Source organism: Portunus trituberculatus, chromosome 14 (genome assembly GCF_017591435.1).
Source record: "Portunus trituberculatus isolate SZX2019 chromosome 14, ASM1759143v1, whole genome shotgun sequence".
Classification (NCBI taxonomy): Eukaryota; Metazoa; Arthropoda; class Malacostraca; order Decapoda; family Portunidae; genus Portunus; species Portunus trituberculatus.
Genome location: NC_059268.1, coordinates 12,334,184 through 12,356,683, shown reverse-complemented (window position 1 = coordinate 12,356,683; position 22,500 = coordinate 12,334,184). Strand labels below are relative to the sequence as shown.

The 22,500-nt window shown below is 42.6% G+C and overlaps 1 protein-coding gene across 11 annotated transcripts in view; it reads right to left on the bottom strand.

The window, feature by feature from the left end:
* The window catches only part of LOC123503646 (myosin heavy chain, non-muscle-like), a 121,123-nt gene that overhangs the window by 66,702 nt on the left and 31,921 nt on the right, over positions 1 to 22,500 (bottom strand). For all 11 annotated transcript variants that reach the window (XM_045253579.1, XM_045253585.1, XM_045253580.1 and 8 more), the window contains exon 2: positions 1,157 to 1,313. In XM_045253579.1, coding sequence (XP_045109514.1) covers positions 1,157 to 1,313 — 157 coding nt within the window. The remainder of the gene's footprint in view (positions 1 to 1,156; positions 1,314 to 22,500) is intronic.

Here is a 22,500-nt window from a genome sequence, read left to right as displayed (position 1 = left end):
GTGTCTACTTTTTTTTTTATTATTATTATTATTATTATTATTATTATTATTACACTGTTGTTTTTGTTGTTGTTGTTTGTGAATTCGACTATAAAGACTGAGATACACTTCACATTCTATTTCTTTAACATATCTCATCTGCACTTATATTTCGTTTTTTCTCATTTTCTTGGACAAACTTTCTAATTCCTTCATTTTTTTTTTTATTTCAAGTCCCTATGACAAAAATAAGTCTATTTTCCCCTTTCTTTTTTTTTTTCTATTTCTGTTCAAGTTGCCCTTATTACACCTTAACTCATCTCTTTCAGTCCCCTATCCACTGCGCCTTATGTATTCCCCGTCTCCGCTCTTCCAAGTCACTCCTCTTCTATCTCTATCCTTCTTTCCTTCATTGACTCAAGCCACATTCTTCCCCAATTAGTCGTTATTGCTATTTCCTTCAACTTTCTGTGTCCTCTCTGTTCTTCCTGCATTCACCCTTCATGGAAAACGGATTCAGTGCTCTCTCTCTCTCAGTATGCATTAATGTAGGGAAGGAGAACCAAAATAAGCAGGAGGAGGAGGAGGAGGAGGAGGAGGAGGAGGAGGAGGAGGAGGAGGAGGAGGAGGAGGAGGAGGAGCTATAACTGTTATCATGGCAGTAAAATTCCCATAAACACTGTGTTACGAGCAGTGATTATGCACATTTTTTCTATAATTACTAATCGTTATGTCTAGTGAGTGAAAGGGTGGTAGTAGTAGTAGTAGTAGTAGTAGTAGTAGTAGTAGTAGTAGTAGTAGTAGTAGTAGTAGTAGTAGTAGTAGTATACAGTATTTCTATCTTCCCATAAGTCTTCTATATTCTTCTCTAACACCTTCATTTCTCCAATACCAAAAGACAACAGTGCGGATTAACACACAGCAATAACACCAGAACTAACACAAACAAACAGTGACATCATATCTCCACCACAACTCCTAAGCACCACGAGACACACACACACACAAGCTAGAAGTAACACACCAACATGACCTGACACTTAAGACACTCACAATAACACACACCAGCTGGAAGTAACACATGATTGACACCCAAGACACTAACCAGCTGGAAGTACTAACACGACACGACATCTAAGATACATCACCAACACAACACGACATTCAATACACTCACCTTGAAGCATGGACCTGTAGGCGCAGTCTGTGATAGCGAAGACGTGAGGGGGCATCTCGTGTCTCTTCTTGCCTTTGTACATTTCAATCACCTTCTCCGTGTAGATGGGCAGCCGGCGGTACGGGTTGACCACCACACAGAAGAGGCCGGAGTACGTCTGTGGAGGGAGATAAGAGAGGTCAGAGGTTGGAGTAGAGTCATATAGATGTGTTAATTGTGGTTGGGTTGGGTTAGTTGGGTTAGGTTATAACATAATCTGGGTCAGGGAACATAATATAAGAGCAAGTACATAAGATTTAGCTGAGAAAAGACACAAGTAAAGGAACATTGGATTACTGCATGAGGAAAATAAATGATGCTTGTTTCTGTTCCGTCTCGTGATAGTGAAAAAAGAAGATACAAGAAAATATGTAAGTAGTAAAGATGTCAACGAAAATGAATGATAACAAAAGAAAGTAAGACGAATGACGAAAGAAAATATGAACATATGAAGACAAAAAGGACAATTGTATAAGAATATTAAGTGTTGCGTCTTGTGATAGTGAAAAGAGATGGGAAGAAATATGTAAGCAATAAAGATGTCAACGAAACTAAATGATAAGAAAAGAAAGTACGAATAAATGGATGATGAAAGAAAATTCGAACATAGGAAGACAAAAAAAAAAAAAAAAAAAAAACTGTAGAAGATAATTAAGTCAGTCTGTTGCGTCTTGTGATTGTGAAAAGAGAGGATAGAAAAAATACGAAAGCAATAAAAATGTAGACGAAACAAAATGAAACCAAAAGAAAGAAGATGGATGACGAAAAAAGAAGAAAATACGAAAGAAAGAAAACAAATGGAAGGAGAAATATGGAGAAACATAAAATAAACGACGAAATTGAAGAAATACGACAACGAAAAGCAATTACAACATTTAAAACAACGCAAAACAAATTCTTTTTCGCCATAATCTCCTTCCCTGAGACAAAAGGACCTCTCCCGCAGCGCCATATTTTTTTTTTTTTCTTTGAGGGAAAAGATGGAGGAGAGGAAGGAAGAAAAAACTTTAAATGGAAACTGCTGTTGATTAAACTTTTATTCTGCCTTATGTAAAGTTTTGAACAATGAGCGTACGTGTGTGTGTGTGTGTGTGTGTGTGTGTGTGTGTGTGTGAAGTCTGTGATTTATTTAACCATTTAAAGCAACCCAGTCAACATTTACAACACACACACACACACACACACACACACACACACACACACACACACACACACACACACACACACGTTATCGTCGTTTTATTGGCTCCATATATCATGCAATTGTGGTTTTATTTGTGAGGGTGGTAATAGTCGTGATGGTGGTGGTGGTGGTGGTGGTGGTGGTGATGGTGGTGGTGGTGGTAGGTAAGTAGTAGTAGTAGTAGTAGTAGTAGTAGTAGTAGTAGTAGTAGTAGTAGTAGTAGTAGTAGTAGTAGTAGTAGTAGTAGTAGTTGTTGTTGCTGTGTATGTAGGTGACGAAAGGAAGTATACAGCAGTAGTAATAATAACTGAGGAAGTCGCAATGACAATAATTTTACGTAACATACATCACAAATCTTGATAATGGTGGTGGTGGTGTCTGATGGTGAATAGTTGTAACAGTGGTAGTCATAGTAGTAGAAGTGGTAGTAGTGGTAGTAGTAGTAGTGGTGGTGGTAGTGGTGGTGGTGACGTCAGTAAACACACATTGCTGACGTCATTCTCAGCACTCAAATTCTTAACCGGCAAACATCCGCTTCCTCCCTTACCTCTCTTTGCTCCTCCCTTCCTTCCCTCCTTCCCTCCCTCCCTCCTTCTCTGCAGCCCATCCCATTCCATCTCAGGCGCATCTTCCCCTCCCCTCCCCTCCCCCATACCACTACTCCTCCTCCTCCTCCTCCTCCTCCTTAAACTCAGCGCAATATATCTACCTGTAATTATAATGTGTGTGTGTGTGTGTGTGTGTGTGTGTGTTAACCTTTCTCTTCCTCTTCCTTTTCCTCCTCCATTATCAGTTGCACACTCACTTTCCATCTTTACTCAACATTCTTCTTCTTCTTCTTCTTGTTCCCTCTCCTCCTCCCCTCTTTTTCTCTCCCTCCTCATTCATCGCCTCTTGTACATTTTTTTCTTCTGACAAAATTTTATTAGTCTTTCATCTTAACATCCTGCATCCCTCTCCCTCTCTCTCTTGATGGCAGAGTAAGCACGAAAAGGAAATTAACAGGAAGAGAAACAGGAAGGGAGGAAAGAAGGAAGGTTAGTGGGCCCGCCGCTCCCCTTCCTTCCTTCCTTCCTTCCTTCCTTCCTTCCTTCCTTACCCCCCCTTCACCCCTACATTAAAACAGCCTCCATTCAAGCCGTGCCAAGTACTATATATACACTATACATAACTCGCCAAGTGATGCAGAAAATCCTTTACAAATCAAGGTCTCTCTCATCTGCAGCCTTTACCTATTAATGCGCCTGTCTGGTAGATTATTAACCTCTTCAGTACTAAGACACATTTTTACCTTGAGATCTGTGTACGGTTAGACCATTTTATTGACATTAGGAAGGGTCTATGGAGGTCAGAAGATTAATGGCCAGTCTTCGCTTTTTTAACCCCCTACATAAGTATCTGAAGTTGTATAGAATTACCAAATAGTAAGCAGTATTAATATGGAAACGTGTCATGGTACTGAAGGGGTTAAGCTCGTATTTTGAACCTACAATCACGCAGGTAAATAAAATCGTTGATGTCTTGCTGAATGATGATGCAGAGTTCTTGTTAAACTATACAAAGGTCAACTAGTCACACTCTCCTTATTCTCCAGTGATGATGTAGAATTCTCGTCAAACTATCAGTGCAATTATAAAAGCATCACAGAAAACTACCATAATTGCCAGTACAGCTTCCTAAAAGAGTCGTGACAAGAGGAAACGTTTACGAACATAGTCGTTAGGCACTCGAGCGGAATGCCACAATGCTGCAGTTTCCTTCTCCTGCCTCCTCCTCCCGTGGTGATAAATTTGTAAGGAAACTAAAATCGTGAGGCTGACAGTGTGGCAGGGTGGCGCCGGGAGAGTTCAGTGGCCTAGCAATAATGGGCAGAGTGGCCGAGTTTGTCCTCACCCTAACGAATGACACGTGGAGGAAGGCAGCAGTGGGCGGGGCCTGTCCGACAAGTTGATGTGAACGCCTCGCCGGGCCTCGTGTTGCTATAGCCGTGTTTGGTAACCTCCACGTTCAGTTATGGTCAATGGTCGATTAACCCGCCGCACTCCCTTAGCTGAGTTTAGCGTTTTCCTTCAGCTCTAAGCCCCCCTGACCTGTTTACAATCTATCACCAACTCCGCTGCTGCCCATAACTGTGCGTGTGTGGCAGGGAAGCGCCGGCACTCCCGCTATATATGACTAGCAACTCCACCACTCATCACACACACGATGATGACATACGACAGTAAAGCCAGGTCATTTGAGTGTGTTTGAAGTTATATATGTACAGCAATACAATGTTGAATGTGGGATATCTAGTACATTATCTTTTTCGGACTGGTAATAAAAAAAGCTAAATGTAAAATATAAGCTGTTAAAATTTATGGAACCGCGAATGGAAGTGAAATAAAATGCAAAATAGTGAACATGAATAAGATCTACGATTATATTGATTACAAGAACTACACTGGATGAAAATATTGTATAAAAAAGAGCAAAAATAAAGTGAAACATAAAGAACTCGCATTATTACACTTCTCTACACTAAACACTAAAACACACAGTGGCAGGATTCTCCCACCAACCCAATTAAGACTTCCATTACCAAACTCTGCATTAATTAACAGACTGGACACAACATTACAAGATCCCTCCCTTCCAACGAACCAATCTCAAAGTACACATCCCTAACACTTCTAGTGGGAGAAACAAATAGGGTAGAACAGCTGAAGGTACCTCCGCACCCAGACACACCACTCATCCTTACCCATCACAAAACAACCAATTAGGAAGCAAAACAGTGAGGAATTAACATCAATGAAACCTCCTGAACGATGACAAATACCCGTTATCAGAAAAGCTTGACGGAACACAAAATATATATATCTTTACTGATAAGATATGTAATGATGGTGACTAAGAGATTACTTGCAAGGAGGACCAGCGATAAGGATGATGGCGGTGGAGGAGGAGGAACATAAAGGAGGGTAAAGGAAGTACACACTCCAATGGTTCTGTTAGTATTGAGGTTTTGTGATAAGTGGTAGTGGTAGTGGTGGTGGTGGTGGTAGTAGTAGTAGTAGTAGTAGTAGTAGTAGTAGTAGTAGTAGTAGTAGTAGTAGTAGTAGTAGTAGAAGTAGAAGAAGAAGAAGAAGAAGAAGAAGAAGAAGAAGAAGAAGAAGAAGAAGAAGAAGAAGAAATACAAGACTTTAAAAGAACCAAGTAATCTCTCTCTCTCTCTCTCTCTCTCTCTCTCTCTCTCTCTCTCTCTCTCTCTCACACACACACACACACATCTTTCAAGCACCCACTCCTACTCTTCCTCAAGACAATGTTATCCTCAAACATCATCTACTTGCACACTTAGAGAGAGAGAGAGAGAGAGAGAGAGAGAGAGAGAGAGAGAGAGAGAGAGACGGTCTCACGCACTTGATAATAGCAGTAAGATAACTTTAATCTTTAACACTGATAACAGTCTCCAAGTGCACAGATCTCTCTCTCTCTCTCTCTCTCTCTCTCTCTCTCTCTCTCTCATTAAATATACCTCAAACCAATCTGTTAAACATTCCTTTATCATTACTAATCCTCTTCTTCCTCTTCTTCTTCTTCTTCTTCTTCTTCCTCCTCCTCCTCCTCCTCTCCTCTCCTTATTCCTGCTTTTTCTATTCATTTTTCTTGTTTCTGACTGCTTTTAGCGCATCCCCTCCACACCGCCTCTCTCTCTCTCTCTCTCTCTCTCTCTCTCTCTCTCTCTCTCTCTCTCTCTCTCTCTCTCTCTCTCTCTCTCTCTCTCTCTGTCCCTTCAGTAGTATTTAATTTCAGCATTTAATTAGTAATCTCTCTCTCTCTCTCTCTCTCTCTCTCTCTCTCTCTCTCTCTCTCTCTCTCTCTCTCTCTGGATTAATTTAAGAGAACTGCATATAGAACCAGAAATTTGCATTAAAACTTGACAAAATATTCATGGAAGAGAGAGAGAGAGAGAGAGAGAGAGAGAGAGAGAGAGAGAGAGAGAGAGAGAGAGAGAGAGAGAGAGAGAGAGAGAGAGAGAGAGAGACAACAAAAAAGAAAGAAAAGAAAGAAAAAAGACAAAAATATAATCGGGCAAATAAATGAGATAGCAAGTTAAAGGAAGAAAAGAGTAAGAGTAAAGAGAAAAAAAGAAAGGAGGGAGAGAAATAAGGTCAATAAAAGAATCAAGGACGTAGGAGATGACAAAATAAACAAGGAAAGAAAAAAAAATAAGAAAAAACTAGAAACACACACACACACACACACACACACACACACACACACACACACACACACACACACACACACACACACACACACACACACACACACACACACACGACATTCCAGAGTTAATCAAAAGAAAATAAATTAAAGAAACACGAAATACAAACACAGAGAAATATTATCACAAATTTATACAAAAATATTAATAAAACTAAATTGTATAAAAAAAATTGAACTAAAATTACAGAAAAAACTAAAAAAAAAAAAAAAATAGATAAAAATAAGCAAGCACTGATGAGAGAGAGAGAGAGAGAGAGAGAGAGAGAGAGAGAGAGAGAGAGAGAGAGAGAGAGAGAGAGAGAGAGAGAGAGAGAGAGAGATACAAGTTCAAGTTCACGAATGTCAGATCTCTCTCTCTCTCTCTCTCTCATACGTTTTTTGCCACCTGAGTGTATAGAGAGAGGAATAGGGAGAAGGGAGAAGAGAGAGAGAGGGAGAGGGAGAGCAAGAGGGAGAGGGAAGGGAGAGGGAGAGGAAGAAGGAGAGGAAGGAGGAGAGGGAGAGGGAGAGGGGAAGGGGAAGGGGGAGAGGAAAGAGAGAGAAACATATGGAGGGAGTGTTGAGGGTGGAAAAGTTTTGAAGGGAAGAAAAATGGCATTCCTGAGAGAGAGAGAGAGAGAGAGAGAGAGAGAGAGAGAGAGAGAGAGAGAGAGAGGCTAAAGTTTTGAGGCTCGATACTCTCTCTCTCTCTCTCTCTCTCTCTCTCTCTCTCTCTCATGCACTGCTCTTTTTCGCTCCACATTCCTCTCTATATTATACCTTTTATCTCCCCTTTATACCTCTCCTCCTCCTCCTCCTCCTCCTCATTCTCCTCCACCTCCTCCTCCTCTTCTTTCTCCTCTACCTAATCTTTCCCATCTTTTCTTGCTGGACTTCAATCTTATCACCTAGCTTGAAGAGAGAGAGAGAGAGAGAGAGAGAGAGAGAGAGAGAGAGAGAGAGAGAGAGAGAGAGAGAGAGAGAGAGAGAGAGAGAGAGAGACCCTTGGGAGGCACTCCATACTCCCTCTCTTTAATCCCTTTGAAGGAGGAGGAGGAGGAGGAGGAGGAGGAGGAGGAGGAGGAGGAGGAGGAGGAGGAGGAGGATGTACGGTGCCAACAAGTTAGTGTCCCTGTCGTCTCCTCCTCCTCCTCCTCCTCCTCCTCCGAAACAAAGGCTCTACTGTATCAAGGTGTATATACCAACCTCTCTCTCTCTCTCTCTCTCTCTCTCTCTCTCTCTCTCTCTCTCTCTCTCAAATCTCATCTTTACTCATTTTGTTTTCTTTTTTTTTCATTTTCATCTCTTTCCTTCCCTTTCTTTCACTATTTTCTATAATCTCTCTCTTACAACCACCACTACTACTACTACTACTACTACTACTACTACTACTACTGCTACTGAGTCACATCCGTCTAAGTTTGATAACCTGCCATCTTATCTTTTCGCTGAGAGAGAGAGAGAGAGAGAGAGAGAGAGAGAGAGAGAGAGAGAGAGAGAGAGAGAGAGAGAGAGAGAGGATGAATGAATGAACGAGGGCAAGAAGTACCGTTAGCATTACCAAATTCCTGGGAAGATTTCATTAATAAATCAACAGAGGCGGCTCTCCCGTTCCTTCCTTCCTTCCTTGGTCTTCTTCCTTCTCTCCTTCTCTTCCTTGCTCTTCTTCCTTCTCCCCTCCTCTTCCTCTTTTCCTTCCTTCTATCTCTCTCTCTCTCTCTTTGCTTCTTATCCTTCAATCCTTTCATGTTTCCTTGCTGTTCTTCCTTTTTATTTTCACCATTTTTCTTCTTCCTCTTCTTTCTATTCTCTTTCAACTTCCTTGTTTTTTATATCTATCTTTCTCTCCTTCTTCCATTTTCATTATCCCTGTCCTTTCCTCTCCTTCCTTCCTTCCTTCCTCCTCTTTCTTCTCCTCCTATTTTCACTCCTCCTTGTTTCTATCTCTCCTCCCATCCTTTTCTTCTTTACTCTTCTTCCTCTTCCTATTTTCTTTCACCTTCCTTGTTATATCTATCCTTCTTCCATTCTTCCTGTCTCCCCTATCATCCTTTCCTTGTTTCTCTCCCTTCCCTCCTTCCTTCCTTCATCTTCCTTTATATTCCTTCTTTTTGTATCTCTTAATTTTATCACATCTTCCTCTTCTTCCTTCTTTCTTTTGCTCTTATTTATATTTACTTACACAGAAATCATAAAATATTATCCTCGCTTCATGGTAGTAGTAGTAGTAGTAGTAGTAGTAGTGATAGTGGTGGTGGTGGTTATGGCGGTGGTGGTGGTGGTGTCTTCTTTCTCCTTTTAAAACTCTCTCTCTCTCTCTCTCTCTCTCTCTCTCTCTCTCTCTCTCTCTCCGTTATGAGAATCGCCTTGCAAGAGTTCGCCTCGTCCTCCAGTGCAGAGAGAGAGAGAGAGAGAGAGAGAGAGAGAGAGAGAGAGAGAGAGAGAGAGAGAGAGAGAGAGAGAGAGAGAGAGAGAGAGAGAGAGAGAGAGAGAGAGAGAGAGGAGGAGGAGGAGGAGGAGGAGGAGGAGGAGGAGGAGGAGGAGGAGGAGGAGGCTATATTTGGTGCGTCTGGGCTTACTAAACCTTCCCCTCATCTCTCTCTCTCTCTCTCTCTCTCTCTCTCTCTCTCTCTCTCTCTCTCTCTCGCCTTATTTACAACCAGCACACAATCTAATAAACCAGAGACGAGAGCCTTAGAAGTGACAACAATATACACACTCATTCAAGGGGAAATACACGATCACCACCGATATACGCTGTGGGGTTTGGCAGGGCACCACTTAGCACTGTTATCTATGGCCAAGCATCATTAGGAAGGCGCCTGCTGTGATATCTGTCTCACTTCTGGTCTCTTCTTGGTCCTCTCTGGTTTTTAAAATTCTTCAGAGTTCAATGTTGACTTCTGGACTGTTTGTATTTGTGTTTGTGTGTGTTTTGTGGTGTTTTGTTGGGTTCTTAAAGGGTATGGTGGTGTGAGTGGACAGTATTGGTGTTTGCTTGTCTGTGTGTCTCTCTCTCTCTCTCTCTCTCTCTCTCTCTCTCTCTCTCTCTCTCTCTCTCTCTCTCTCTCTCTCATTCGTCATAGATCATTCTTGCCTGCTTCTGTGTTTCCTTCTGTTTGTGATTCAGTATAAAGAACGTTTCAAGACACTTCACTATGCATTTTTGGACTTCATTCGAGGTGTCCTTCTATATATAAGACACAAAAGAAAATATTGCTATTTTTTAAGGTGTACATCTGATATAAGCTTACAACAAAGTCCACAATATCACAAGACTGACTAACCACTTCAAATATTCAAGTGACAAGTGATACATTAGTCAAATAAAATCGTGTTAAAACTTCCGTGCTGCACTTCAAGTATTTCAGAAGACATTTATATTTACACGAGTTTTTAAGATTTTTTTTGTTTTGTTTTTTGTTTCTAAAGACATACTGACAAGATTTCTACATTATTAACTGGAAAATCTCTCTTGAAAACCCAGCTAATCATCTCTGTACCCTTCGAAAATAATCGTAGTGAGAGAGCAGCGTGTTTCTAAATACGGACCCAAGATTCAAAATTAATAAAACCGCGATGTAAACTAAGAAGATAAACTCCCCAGGCACAGCAAGCAGCGAAAGTGATGATTGGTTAGTTAATAATTCAGAGACTATCAATTTGTTTACTAAAATCCCTTCAATATCAGGACACGTTTTCATATTTATTCTGCTTACTATTAGATGATTTTGTACTGCCTCAGAAACTTAAGTGAGGATTAGAATAGTGAAGACTCTAGCCATTAATCTTCTGACCTCCATCGACCTTTCCTAATGTAAATAAAACCGTCCAATCATACCAACTACTTAGGTAAAAATGCGTCCCAATACTGAAGTGTGTGTGTGTGTGTGTGTGTGTGTGTGTGTGTGTGTGTGTGTGTGTGTGTGTGTTTAAAATTTTACTCCTTCCTAATGTAAATAAAATCGTCTAATCACAACAGCAATTCATGATAAAAATGCGTTCCAGTTTTGAAGAGGTTGTGTCGTTTCGTCATTGGCAGTTAAGGGATTCAAGTCTTTGGGTGGAGGATCGGATCTTCTACGCTACGGGAACTTGAGACGCCAGTGTTGCCAGGTAAGGAGTGCTGAGGTGAGGTGTACTGCGTCCTTCACAAGTCTGAGTGGCCGGCCCTACTTTATTGTTATTATTATTATGGTGCAGTAAGAGGTGGGGAGGGGAGGAGAGGAGAGGAGAGAAGAGGAGAGGAGAGGAGAGAAGAGGAGAGGAGAGGAGGTTGTAGATGGTTTATTGAATGTTTTATCTATTATACTCATTTCCAAATATAGATGATTTATTGTTGTTGTTATTGATTTCGTCATCTAAAACACGGGTAAGACATAAAAAATGCATATAAAACAATCTAATATCACCACAACAAAGAATAAAAACAACACCTTCAATCCTAATCCTAATCCTAATAATAATAATAATAATAATAAACAATACATAACTTGCAAAATACCAAACAATTACCCAACACTGATGATAAATACGATAACATACATACCTCTCTCTCTCTCTCTCTCTCTCTCTCATTAATTTACAACGCTAAGGACTTTTCCATGGTTATAAATTAAAAGATAGTGGTAGGCACCGTATATTTACTGCACCTTTATCTTGCACGTGACACTTCCAAGGATTTACGAAGGGGTGTGTTGGTGAGGCTGAGGAGGATGGCAGAGGGGGTTGAGGTCATGAATGTGGTAGAAGGGAGGTAGAAAAGTAGAAGGTATCTCCCCACACCAAGGTCAAGAAAATGCTCTCTCTCTCTCTCTCTCTAAATAGCAAGTCAGTTCATCACTTCTGAAGCACTTGAGCACTTAACGATACGAGAGAGAGAGAGAGAGAGAGAGAGAGAGAGAGAGAGAGAGAGAGAGAGAGAGAGAGAGAGAGAGAGAGAGAGAGAGAGAAAGTTCTTGACCTTGGCGTTGGTGGAGATACCCCTCTACAACTCTCTAACCCATGACAACCGCCCCCTCCCACCCTAGTTCCGTGACCCCCCCCACACACACACACACACCTGCCCCGCCCATATGTCCCTGCTCCCTGTCACTCCTCCGCTTTACTCCCGCCCTTTCACGTGCTTGATAGTCTAGTTTATATTTGCCCAACACTCCCCTTTATCTAATTCAGTCAGTCCTTAACCCTTCAATGCCAGGACGCGTTTTCATAATCATTCTGCTTACTATTTGGTGATTTTACACAGCTTCAGAAACTTGTGTAGGGATCAAAATGGTGAAGATTCTGGCCATTAATCTTCTGACCTCCATAAATCCTTCCTAATGTAAATAAGATGGTCTAATAACACCAACGATTCATGATAAGAATGCGTTACAGTACTGATGTGGTTAAGGCTTTGGAGAATATATGGGAAATGAGTGTTACGTCCAATTTTTCGTAGGATAATGTTTGAAATGGTTTGAGAAAGTTAGATCCATATTTAGTAACGCTTTGCTCTCTCACCTTGACTATTATTTACCAAGTCCACAGAGATGATTAGCGCGGTTTTTAAGTGTGTTTCCCAAGTTCATAATGTAAAATCTTGTCACTCTGCCTCTAGAACCGTAAAAACACCTTAGAAAACCCGTTGAATTTTAAACAAAGCCTTTAGAAATAGCGGAGGTGAAGCGTACAAATGTTTTAGAATACGAGCATTATTCATGTTTATCCCTCGTCCAGTTGACAAAGAGCCAGTTTAAGCATTATTTACTCTTTTCTCCTCAATACGCGCTACACACAAGCTCTTCCTGTGGCCATGGTAACATTCTACGGCAGATGAGTACATAAATAAAACAAACCTTCACAATCCCATTCCTTACAATAAACAGAGAACTATGTCTTTCAATAATCTTAATTTGGAAACGTACTTATTATTTTTCTATACCGTTAATTTTCCAGAGAAAGAGAAAGAGAGAGAGAGAGAGAGAGAGAGAGAGAGAGAGAGAGACAAGGTAACATGAGTGGAGGAGGTATAGGAAGGAGATGAGATAGTGTGGTTGCACTTGGATGCCTTGAACACTGACTGGTTGATTGACAGGTTGATTGACGGCTGATGGACTGATGGAGTGATTGAGAGAGAGAGAGAGAGAGAGAGAGCCGTATTCAGAAACGCCTTCCCTTCTCACTAGGACAATATTCCAACGCCACAAAGACAACTAGAAGAGTTTTCAAGACAGTTTCTCCTTTTAATATACCAGAAATCTTGCTAACATACCACAAGAACCATAAAAATACTCTTAAAAACACGAGTATCTTCAACTAGAGCCTTTGGAAAGCAGTGATGGTGAGAGCAAAGCCTTTTAGAACACAGACCAGAGTGAGAGTGAGAGTATGAAAGAGCCTCCACAAACAGCAGACGTGTGGCGCCACTGGACGAGATACCATCAAGATACATAAGAGTAAAAAAAAGAAGGGGAAAAAAATGGAAGGTAAGATTTTAAAAGCAAGAAATGAATCAAAACAAACAGGAGGAAAAAGTGACGAGGTGATAAGATGAAATAGAGGGATAGGGAACTGTGTGTGTGTGTGTGTGTGTGTGTGTGTGTGTGTGTGTGTGTGTGTGTGTGTGAAATATTATGTATGATCTTGATGTTCAGAATAGACACGCACCTCTCTCTCTCTCTCTCTCTCTCTCTCTCTCTCTCTCTCTCTCGGCAGGTGCTCCTTATTACCTTTTTACAACCTCTGATTTACCCAGTATAAATTTCTACATATATCCTGAACAAGAAAAATAAAGAGAGGGAGAGGGGAGAGGGAGAGGAGAGGGGAGAGAGGGGAAAGAGGTTTGATTTCTGCGTAGCATGTATATTTTTATGCCTCTCTCTCTCTCTCTCTCTCTCTCTCTCTCTCTCTCTCTTGATTATCTCATTTTTTTCAGCTTTCTCGCCTCATTTACATCATCATCCACAATTTTCATCCTCTCTCTCTCTCTCCTTCATTCTCTTCGTTGTTTACTAATTCTTCTTTTTTCCTCACCTCCTCCTCCTCCTCTTCTTCCCTCACTACTTAATCCTTCCTCTTTCATCACCTATCCACTTCTACTCCTATTCTTCCTTTATCAGTTAGAACTCTCTCCTCTATCTATCATCCCTTATCCTTTATTTCCTGTCTATATTTCCCTTTTCATATCATTCCCTTCTTTTTTCTATCCTTTCTTCATTTACTCCGCCTTACTCACTCCATTTTCTCTCCCTTAGATTCTCGTGTCAATGATCTCTTCTTGTTCTTCTCTCCTTCTTCTTCTTCTTCTTCTTCTTCTTCTTCTTCTTCTTCTTCTTCTTCTTCTCCTCCTTCTCCTCCTTCCTCTCCTTCCCACACCCTATCATTCCACCGAATTAAGGCATCTACCGCCACCTCTTCATCTTAATCCACTTCACACTTCACTACATATTCCACCGTTCTCTCTCTCTCTCTCTCTCTCTCTCTCTCTCTCTCTCTCTCTCTCTCTCTCTCTCTCTCTCAACAAGGTCTATATTGGAGTTTAGGGTTAAAATTAAAATTATAGGAAGGAGGAAAAAATACTAATAAAACAAAATAATAATAGTGGTGTAGGAGGAGGAAAGAAGAAGAAGAAGAAGAAGAAGAAGAAGAAGAAGAAGAAGAAGAAGAAGAAGAAGAAGAAGAAGAAGCAGGAGAAGAATAAAAACAAAAATAACAACAAAAACATCACCATCTCGTCCCAAGCAGGTAAATTTTTCCCTATAGGCATGGGAGCACATAATCTGATAGGCCTATCCACCACCTGCCTGCTTATATAGGCTTTGTTATTAATAAGTATCAGAAACTCCTCCCTCCCCCTCTCTCTCTCTCTCTCTCTCTCTCTCTCGTTTTTCATTATGTTCTTGCTTCCATTCTTTGTTCTTTCGCTATTGTTTGCTCTCTCTCTCTCTCTCTCTCTCTCTCTCTCTCTCTCTCTCTCTCTCTCCATAACAATAGAGAGAAAGGAAGAAAGCACACTAACCCAGGCTAGAGAGGAGGAGGAGGAGGAGGAAAACAAAGAATGGAGAAGGAAATGAGAGGACTAATGGAGCAGAAAGGGGACGGAGAGAGAGAGAGAGAGAGAGAGAGAGAGAGAGAGAGAGAGAGAGAGAGAGAGAGAGAGAATTATGTGGCGTCAATTTACGAATAAGTGCTAGTCCGTAATTGCTGGAGGAGGAGGAGGAGGAGGAGGAGGAGGAGGAGGAGGAGGAGGAGGAGGAGGCGTCATCAGCAGCATTACGTCATCGTGAGAACTTGACACTGGGCACACACGAGAGAGAGAGAGAGAGAGAGAGAGAGAGAGAGAGAGAGAGAGAGAGAGAGAGAGAAATGATCCGGCTGCATATCCTCCTCTCCAGACTTACGTTGACAATCTCCCACCCCTCTCTCTCTCTCTCTCTCTCTCTCTCTCTCTCTCTCTCTCTCAGGTATATACGGAATAATAACTTGTATCTGTTCTAGCATCTCCATTTACTTCCTGTCTCCTCACGCCAAGCTCTCCCAGGTGTCCATCGCTCTCCATCTTTCTTTCACGAACACACACATTACATAAACAGGGATCAACTTTCACAGGCGTGGCGTTTATAGTATCAATAGTAACGGCCATTCTGATGCACCAGTCTGACATAACTTAAGCATACATATTGTTAAAATTGTTAGACATTTGTTCCTTAATTTTGGCCTATCTCTTTTCTTGTAGGGAACTAGCACTCAAGTGGGGTTTTTAATATTTTGTTACCCTTGGCTGGCTTCTCTCCTGCATAAATAATAAATAAATAAAAAAATAACCTAAGTTTGACAAAACGTAGTTACCTAACCTAATCTTACCCTTTCTTAACCTAACAACCTAACCCAATCCAATCTAACCTTACCTTTACCTGAACACCAGTGCCTGTACTAACAAAAATCGTAGTTACCTGACTTAATCCAATCTAACTTAACCTACACCAAACCAGATTAACTATTGAAATTTTCACTATTGGAATGCATTATTACCATACATTTTTGGCATGATTAGACGGTTTTATTGGCATTAGAAAGAGTTTATGGACGCCAGAAGATTAATAACCAGAGCCTGTTATAAACTATTCTAACCCCTACACAAGTTTCTGAAGCTGTATAAAATCGCCAAATAGCAAGTAAAATGAATATTAAAATACGCTAAAATCATGGCGTGGATACTGTCAATAATAATGGCTGTTTCTACCCACCATTACCATTATCGATTTTACCATATTAGTCACCGCCACATTTCCACAAGTTCGATGCACGACAATGTAGGTTAAGGGATACGATGAGAAAGCTGATATGTGCTGGCTACGTTACGCTGTATACACTATGATACAGAACAGAAGGTGTGTGTGTGTATGTGTGTGTCAGTGTGGGGGCGGTGGGAGGAGGGTGGTGTTAGTAGAGACGTGTACAAAAAAGGGAATGTTATGGATGAGATTTAAACTTGCCAACACCATCAGATGCATTTCGTAATTCACTTTTTTTTTTATTTACGTTAGTTTTTGTAAGAGCAAGAAGAGATGCATTCGATTTTTCTTCACCGATTGGATGTGCATGTTAACTGGTCACGTTTACATTAGCAAAAAATAAAAAGCAATCAAATGCAACGGGAAAACAATAATTAAGTTTTTATTCATTTATTTCATATGTAAATTAGTTAGATTATCACCTTTACTTATATGACGAAACCAAAAAATAAGATAAAAAATAAATAAAATATACAGTAGGCGAGAGAGAGAGAGAGAGAGAGAGAGAGAGAGAGAGAGAGAGAGAGAGAGAGAGAGAGAGAGAGAGAGAGAGAGAGAGAGAGAGATACTGTATCCTTCTAATGTATGATTTGGTCTGCGGACTCTGTTAGTGTTAGTAATTGCAACTCATTACTACGTCAACCCCACATTGATATTTATCCTCTCTGTAACTGAAGAAGAAGAAGAAGAAGAAGAAGAAGAAGAAGAAGAAGAAGAAGAAGAAGAAGAAGAAGAAGAAGATTATGATAATGAAGGAAAATATAGAAGTTACAATAAGTGCAGCACACACACACACACACATCCACCCCCAAAGGATATGACGCCAGGAGGAGGAGGAGGAGGAGGAGGAGGAGGAGGAGGAGGAGGAGGAGGAGGCCAGTGATCGTAGAGGAATGTTGCCAGGCGCTAGGGAAGGAATATTTGGCAGGAAGACGAGGGAGGGAGGGAGGGAGGGAGGGAGGGAGGAGGAGGAGGAGGAGGAGGAGGAGGAGGAGGAGGAGGAGGAGTATGTAGTAAGCGAGGGATTTCTCCTTCCTCACTTAAACACACACACACACACACACACACACACACACACACACACACACACACGGCTTGACTTAATTCGCATACACTCGCCTAAAAAGCCAAACAGAGGCGAGGAATCAACAACGTATTTCCTTCTTTCATTCTCAGGGTGTGTGTGGAGAATCGATGAGTAATGCTTGAATGGCTGGCTGGCTACGCTGCTTGTCAAGTTGTGAACGGCACTCGGCACTGATTTTATTTTTGTCTGGCTGCTTGCTGACGGTGGCAAATGGTAAAGGTGGTGGTGGTGGTGGTGGTGGTGGTGGTGGTGGTGGTAGTAGTAGTATCACCACCAACTGCTAGCATGTATACTTTGCACAGTAAACTTTGCAGATCTACAATTCACACACACACACACACACTACTATAATGTTATCTTTATCTTACATTACATTCTCGCACAGACCCCCTCTGTGTGTGTGTGTGTGTGTGTGTGTGTGTGTGTGTGTGTGTGTGTGTGTGTGTGTGTGTGTGTGTGGTGCCAATTACTGGTGGTAGACGTATTATTCGGAAAGCTTGCGTGCGGTGACGGCCAAAGGGTAAGGGTCCCTTGGCACCAATGTGAGAGAGAGAGAGAGAGAGAGAGAGAGAGAGAGAGAGAGAGAGAGAGAGAGAGAGAGAGAGAGAGAGAGAGAGAGAGAGAGAGAGAGAGAATTTGCTTATCACATGATAGCAACATTTGATTCATTAACAGGACACCACCACCCCGACCACCATCGGTAACACAAACAACAAATTCTATACTTAAACCCTTTGGCTGACATGCAGTTCTTCCCTCTACCAAATCCCCCCCCCACACACACACAGACTGTACCCATAATCCATACATTGCCATTATAAAGCCCTTCCCCCATACTTCCTCTCTCTGGCAACCTCCGTATGTTGGCTGGAAAACTGGCTGGCTGTCTTCTACATCCCATAACTCTTGCCTTGCCCTTCCCACCACCACCACCACTACCGCCACCGCCACAACTCTCACCGCAATAAGGGTGAACTCAACATCCACTTCTCCCTAATCCACGCACCAAATCCGCTGGGGTTGGTGTGGATACAAGTATACATGTAACTACTGCTGCTGCTGCTCATGCTGACACACTAACCTTTACCGATTCATTACTTAAGTCTCCCCCTCAACCTTCTACGATTTCAGGTGGTGGTGGTGGTGGTGGATCAGAAAGCAGTAAATTAATCTCAGAACCTTCCATTTCAAAAACATCCACTTTTATCAAGAGAAGCAATAGCGAGGGGGGAAAAAATGGAGTCAGCTGATCATTCCCTCCATTGAACGTTTTTATTTTCATCCCCTAAAGCGTCTTATCATCTCGTCAGCAGCGGCACGAGGGAGTCAGCAGACCAAACCTGTCATAATACGAGAATGGTCTTGCGTCACTTTCTAACTACCAGGGAGGGAAGAGCTGAGTACTGCTTCTGCACTGTCAAGACTTACGAGCGGAAGGTAGAACGGAAGAGAATAATGATAAAATAAAAAGTACTGGGCAGTCGACAAGGGGAGGAGTGTTTCCAGATTTCATGGAGCGGGGGAGAGGCTCATAGGAGGTGGTCCGTCTATACTTAGCGCAGTAGTGCACACAGAATGCAGATGGATGGGTGGGAGCGGCGTATGCTAACCTAACGCCGCCCTAAGCCCGCCATATGGCAACAGTGAGGGTCCACGAGAGAGAGAGAGAGAGAGAGAGAGAGAGAGAGAGAGAGAGAGAGAGAGAGAGAGAATAGAAAAGCGATAAAATTTTGAGAAAATAGAAAAAGCGATAAAATTTTGAGAGAGAGAGAGAGAGAGAGAGAGAGAGAGAGAGAGAGAGAGAGAGAGAGAGAGAGAGAGAGAGAGAGAGAACGGCGATTACAGGACAGGTGGGAATTACGTGAGTTAATCAAAACAACCTGTGTTACATCCAGAGAGAGAGAGAGAGAGAGAGAGAGAGAGAGAGAGAGAGAGAGAGAGAGAGAGAGAGAGAGAGAGAGAGACGCATGATGGAGAGAGACCTTTCCGTGGGGGCGATAATACTGGCGGTGGCGGTGGTGGTGGTGAGCGAACGGGAGGAGGGAGAAGACGGGAGAGATGGGGTGGCTCGCTTCCCGCCTATCCCTGCACATCTCCAATGGCGGCGGGTGGCTGTCTCACTTTTCAAACTCTTGCCCGCGAAACTCCACACCGGCCGGCAACTGTCCCAGCCGCCACACCCACCCATTCTTCCACCCTCGCCACTCCTCCACCTACCACTGACTCACCGCTTGTCAAGAGCCACACATCCTGCTGGTCTTAAGTTGGCGCGGAAAGTGATCGGGCATGGCAAAACAATAAATGAGAACAAGTGACTTATATAAAACGTATTGGTATGATGAGTAAGATACGAGACCATGGAAGGCCACGGCAGGATGTATGAGTAGAGTAAGCCCTGTTTAAGAATGAAAACACGATACATAACAAGCTAATAATAAAACCTAGTTACATCATTCATAACAAACGCAATGATACAGAGATCTCCATAACATAACATGCAACACGAATGATAACAAATGTCACTTTACGGTGTCAAGTACTCAAAAGTTAACTGATCAAGAAGTTAACTGCTGGTCTGTTCACTCAACTAACTAGCAGCAGGACATTCCATCTCACACCCACGTCTGCGTGCGTGTATAACACACACACGGCACACACAGTACATCCTGCCTGCCTCTCCTGGAGCCAAGAGGACGTTGACGAAAGAGACGGATGAGGAAGAGAAAGAACTTAGATAACAAACTATTAATATGATTCAAGAGGTTCTTTCTTAAACCAATCTCTTCCTGTGTGTGTGTGTGTGTGTTGGTCGCGGGTACACAAGAATAATGGGGAGGCGGAGGCAGTGGTGGTGGGGTTGGGAGGTAAGAGTGTGGGTGGAGGGGTGATCAGAGTGGCAGCCTGGCAATGGTCGCAAAGTGTCTTGGGAGTTGAAGAGAGGAGGCCCGAGTGAGCACGACTATCATTATGCAAATCAGCCTAATCTTTGAAAACCGTAAGTTGTGCATGAGAGAGAGAGAGAGAGAGAGAGAGAGAGAGAGAGAGAGAGAGAGAGAGAGAGAGAGAGAGTACCCAGTCATTCTCTACACAGCTGCCTTTCGTATATTTGCTCAGTATATCTGCTACTTGTTCCTCCTAACGCGCTGGTTAGCTACACTACAGCTGCTATCGCTCTCCAAACATCTCAACAGTACATTAACACTGGGATATTACACGTACATCCACAAACAAATGCAATAGATACGTGTGTGTGTGTGTGTGTGTGTGTGTGTGTGTGTGTGTGTGTGTGTGTGTGTGTGTCCACCCCGAAGTGCCCCGCATCTCAAACCACCTCTTCCTCCTCCTTTCCCTTACCGTGTTTTACCACGTTAAACATTTAGCCCCCATCTCCTCAAAACACACACACACACACACACACACACACACACACACACACACACACACACACACACACACACGACATGCATCTGAACGGTTTTCAAGAACTCTCCCACCCCTCACCCCAATTTTCTTCTCTCTTCTTTCTATTACCTTTTTTCTTCTTTATTCCTAACCTAAAAAATGTACTATTGATATAATTCTCTCTCTCTCTCTCTCTCTCTCTCTCTCTCTCTCTGTGTGTGTGTGTGTGTGTGTGTGTGTGTGTGTGTGTGTGTGTGTGTGTGTGTGTGTGTGTTTGCTTTCCCAACAGATGGGTATATCACTGATGCAAGGAGTGAGGGAGATATGGAGAGCCAGGCAGAGGGCAGACCTGTCTTATCTCCACCCTCCACCAAGCTTTCTTAGGTATGCCATAAGCGGATGAAAGGATCAACTATGACACACACACACACACACACACACACACACACACACACACACACACACACACTACAGGTATCCGATTGTTGTTTTTTTCCAGTAAGTAACGTAATTAAGGTTAAAACTACTGGAAAAGTCTATACAAACTAAGAAAAAAATATAATAAGTAGGGTCGTTGGCTTCTAAATAACATCAACAATAGCATCTGGCAATGATCCTTCTTCATCATTATCATAACAACAAAGGAAGCTGCTATTATCACACACACACACACACACACACACACACACACACACACACACACACACACACACACACACACACACACTGAAACTAGAGCGAGAAAGGAGGAGAGAGGCGCGTAGGCAGTATTATGAAATGCGAGTGACAGCAGCAATAAAGTAGGAAAAAACGAAGGAGTGGAATAATGGTGATAACGGAGAAGAAAGGAATATAGAGGAGGAGGAGGAGGAGGAGGAGGAGGAGGAGGAGGAGGAGGAGGAGGAGGCAAGGAAAGAGAGTGACACAGGTAACTTAAAATATTCTTCCCACAATTAGCTACCACCACCACCACAACCTTCTCTCCTTCCACCTTCAATGCTTCCTCTTGCTCCCGTTACCAGTACTCCCACGGACCAAGATTCTCTACGACACACACTCTCTCTCTCTCTCCATTCCTTCCCACAGCCACCCACAAGGCTAGGCAGAATCGTGACAGGTGAGGGATGAGGCGTGGCTGGCTGCTGGGGGCGTCTGGGGGAGCTTGTGAAGGGGTGGGAGGGAAAAGTAGAGAGGGGGGAGGGAAAGGAAAGGCGGGAGTAACAATGGGTATCCGTATGTGTGACTTGTGCAACGGGGCGACCCTTCACCTCGCCTCTTCCCTTCCTTTCTAACTGAGGTGGCACAAAGGAACACAAACGAAGGGCTAACAGCATCAGAGAGAGAGAGAGAGAGAGAGAGAGAGAGAGAGAGAGAGAGAGAGAGAGAGAGAGAGAGAGAGAGAGAGAGAGAGAGAGTAATGACCGTGTGGTAAGAATCTGTGCTGACTGAGTTCGCTGGGGATGTAAACACACACACACACACACACACACACACACACACACACACACACACACACACACACACACACACACCAGAACAACAACTATTTCAACCACCACCATTACTACCACTACTTAGGTGTCCTGTGGCATCTTACAACACAGCACAGGTACACAACACAACGAGAAGGGTACAGTACGATGCCCCAGTACCCAAAGCCACTCCCTGACCTACGCCCATCCGGAAAGGTTCGCCGAGAGAGAGAGAGAGAGAGAGAGAGAGAGAGAGAGAGAGAGAGAGAGAGAGAGAGAGAGAGAGAGAGAGAGAGAGAGAGAGAGTTTATGATCCTTTGGGACAGAAGGGATGGGGAGAACACTGGTTTTAAGAAAATATACAGTCCCGAAAGGTCACACACACACACACACACACACACACACACACACACACACACACACACACACACACAGTTGAAAAAAGAAAAACACAAAGGAAGAACATGATAAAGAAGCAGAAGAGCAAAAAGGAACAAAATTCGAAATAAAATAACAAGAACAGGAGGAGGAGAAGAAAGAGGAGAAGGAACACGCAAACTCAATGCCAGGAAAGAGATGCAATTACTTCCCTTTCTCTCTCTCTCCGCAACGTCGCAGAGAACCCACCATCT